This window comes from Rutilus rutilus, assembly GCF_951802725.1.
Source record: "Rutilus rutilus genome assembly, chromosome: 18".
NCBI classification, from domain to species: domain Eukaryota; kingdom Metazoa; phylum Chordata; class Actinopteri; order Cypriniformes; family Leuciscidae; genus Rutilus; species Rutilus rutilus.
In genome coordinates this window covers 6,063,791-6,066,351 of record NC_140231.1, presented here as the reverse complement: position 1 = coordinate 6,066,351, position 2,561 = coordinate 6,063,791, and the positions used below count along the sequence as shown (strand labels likewise).

At 33.9% G+C, this 2,561-nt stretch overlaps 1 protein-coding gene across 7 annotated transcripts in view; it reads left to right on the top strand.

Moving 5' to 3' along the window:
• rbm27 (RNA binding motif protein 27) overlaps positions 1 to 2,339 on the top strand; it is a 29,589-nt gene extending 27,250 nt beyond the window's left edge. For 5 of the 7 annotated variants that reach the window (XM_084387245.1, XM_084387247.1, XM_084387246.1 and 2 more), the window contains 2 exons: positions 1 to 125; positions 277 to 2,339. The exon at positions 1 to 125 is cut by the window's left edge and continues 16 nt beyond it. In XM_084387245.1, the coding sequence (XP_084243371.1) occupies positions 1 to 125; positions 277 to 366 (215 nt within the window). In that variant the 3' untranslated portion in view covers positions 367 to 2,339. The remainder of the gene's footprint in view (positions 126 to 276) is intronic. The other 2 variants (XM_084387244.1, XM_084387243.1) reach the window with 1 other exon arrangement.
• Positions 2,340 to 2,561: the final 222 nt, after the last annotated feature.

Below are 2,561 nucleotides of genomic sequence, written 5' to 3'. Positions count from 1 at the left end.
CAAAGTTCAAAGGTCGAATTCTACAGATCTCATGGTACAAACCTAAAACTCCATCTGTGTCCACCGAACCAGAAGAGGAAGAGTCAAAGGAAGAGGTCAACGCTGCAGGAATCCATGTAATGACGGTAACTGCATGTTCAACTACTTTTCACTTGGTTACACCACATGACTTTCCCCCCCTTAAACTGTATGAACCCGTATGAATATTACATCTCTAAAAACACTGGCAGGTGTTGTTTTTTTTTTTAATTGTTGATCTTTTCTCACACTCTCTAGGATCCAGTCAGCCCCTTTCTGCTTCCAGAGGAAGAGGAAGAAGATGATGACGAAGAAGACGAAGACGAGAGCCGCTCATGGAGGCGATGAGGAAGGGGAAACTTGCACCACTTTTTGTTCAAGGACTCTCATTTTTAGGTTTTCTTTGTGAAAGTTAATTTAAGTATATTTGATTGAATAAGACAAAGTGTCTTTCTTTTTTCTTTTTTTAAAGACGGTTTTCAGTATTTTGAGACCTGGAGAAACGAAAAGGCAAAGCGCGTTCTCCGTACAGGAGAATATATGAGAATGTGAGACGTCTGTGGAGACTTGCAGTGTTTCTGTCACTCTGAAATTTCTGCTTTATGTATCAAACTCTCACTTTTGCTGAGATTGAGTGCAAAATGTTTCAGCTGGGAAACATTCTGTTTCACTGTGCATGAGCAGATGTCAGTAACTCACAACATTTGTGACTACTGTGAATTTTCTTTTTTTTTAAATGTCTAAATTGTTTCACCCATTTTTTATTTTTATTTTTTCCCAGTTTAATATGATTTAACATGAAACTTCATCTGCACTTTGTGCCACTTTGGTAGTATGGATGCACTCTTTTGGCATCTCTTTCCTTTGTGAAGAAACGAAATGCCCTCATGATGTCAAATGTTTTCAAAAACAAACAACAAAACGCTTTTGTATCTGCTCTCTAAACGTTTAGGCAATATATATATATATATATCACCAGGTGGATTTTTCTTTCTTAATATTAATATGCCACTTCCTGTAAATATGGACTCTGGAAGATATATGTGGCACACTTGATTTTGGTCAGTGTGTCAGAGTGTTCATATTTATTTCCAAAACCAAAAAGAGCTTTGGATGAGGGTCCGAGAATATGATTCTTGTTAATTGAGGTGAAATATGAACAGTGGTGTTGTGAATGTATTCAAAATTGATTTACACTTCATTTACGCCTTAAATTTTATGATATAGTTTTATGAGATATGTGACTTTATTTCCCCTTTTTTGTGTATATTTTGTAAATGGTTTCAGTAATAATGACTGCTCACTTCATTATTTTAGCCGGTCGAATTAATGAATCGCTAAACGGATCGCATTCGAAACTCTTAGAGGCTTATTTAAGTGAGTGTATGATTAAAAACCACACTCTTATAAGATAACACGATGCTATAAAGAAGATTCTGTTGTATAGGTTTTATTTTTTATCTCATTTTTGACACTCCACTCATTTCAAAAGCCTGGTCCTGCAGAAGTGGGTCAAAAACACACCCGTTTCTGTAACCTTAAATATTACCCAATAGCATGCTGGCGTATGTATGCGTGTGTTCATTTGAAAAAAGAAAAGAAAATATGTGTATGTATGCATATATATTTTTTTAATATTCATATTTACATACTTTGCTAAAATGAAATCTAAGTTTATAGTTCCTTTTACTGAAGGACCAGTGTAAAACGTATGTATGCTGTTGATGTGACAGTAATAGCACGTTTCTTTGCCATTCGAATTTAGTGATGCACCTGTTTGCCCCGCTCTTCCCAATCGATGGTACATATTGTTTTTATAATCTCTACAATGATTTCTCAATAACTCCGTTGTTCATTTAAGGTCCGGCAGGTCTTAATATTGGTTTTGTACACGAGTCTAGTAGGACGACTCGGGACTGTGTGTGAATTTAAAGAATGGATTTTGCTCATTTGTATAACCGTTTTACTACACCACATTAGTACAAAGTCATACATTTAGCGTAAATAGATTTTGACTTTATTACTGTTTATAAATTTAAATATCTATGGATGTATTTTTCAGTTTTTTGTTTGTAAAATGGATTTCTAACAGTTGCATGTTTGCTAATCAATAAAGAGAATGGAATGGGGGTGAGCAAGAAGAATAACAAGAAACAACAACAACAACAAAAAAAAAAAACATTTTCAATTGGCCAAAAGTAAAATGATTTACAACAAACAAAAAAGGAAAAAGATGTCTCAGCAAAAAAGAGAGAGAGTGAGAGAGAGAGAAAAAAAGGAAGAAAAAAATCATGATCCATTCCAAGAATTATTCCCCTCTGAAACAGTTGTTGTGTGTTTTATTTTCTTTGTGAATGACTGCTGCATAATCCAAAAAAAAAAAAAAAAAATTCATATATTAATATTATATTTAGTGTTTCTATGAACGGTTTCTATGAACTATTACGGTTGGACCTGTAAACAAAACAAAAAAAAAATTGTTTCTAAGTAATTGTTAATCATGTGACAATCGATATATAGGAAGGCAGCTTTAAAAGAGTGTA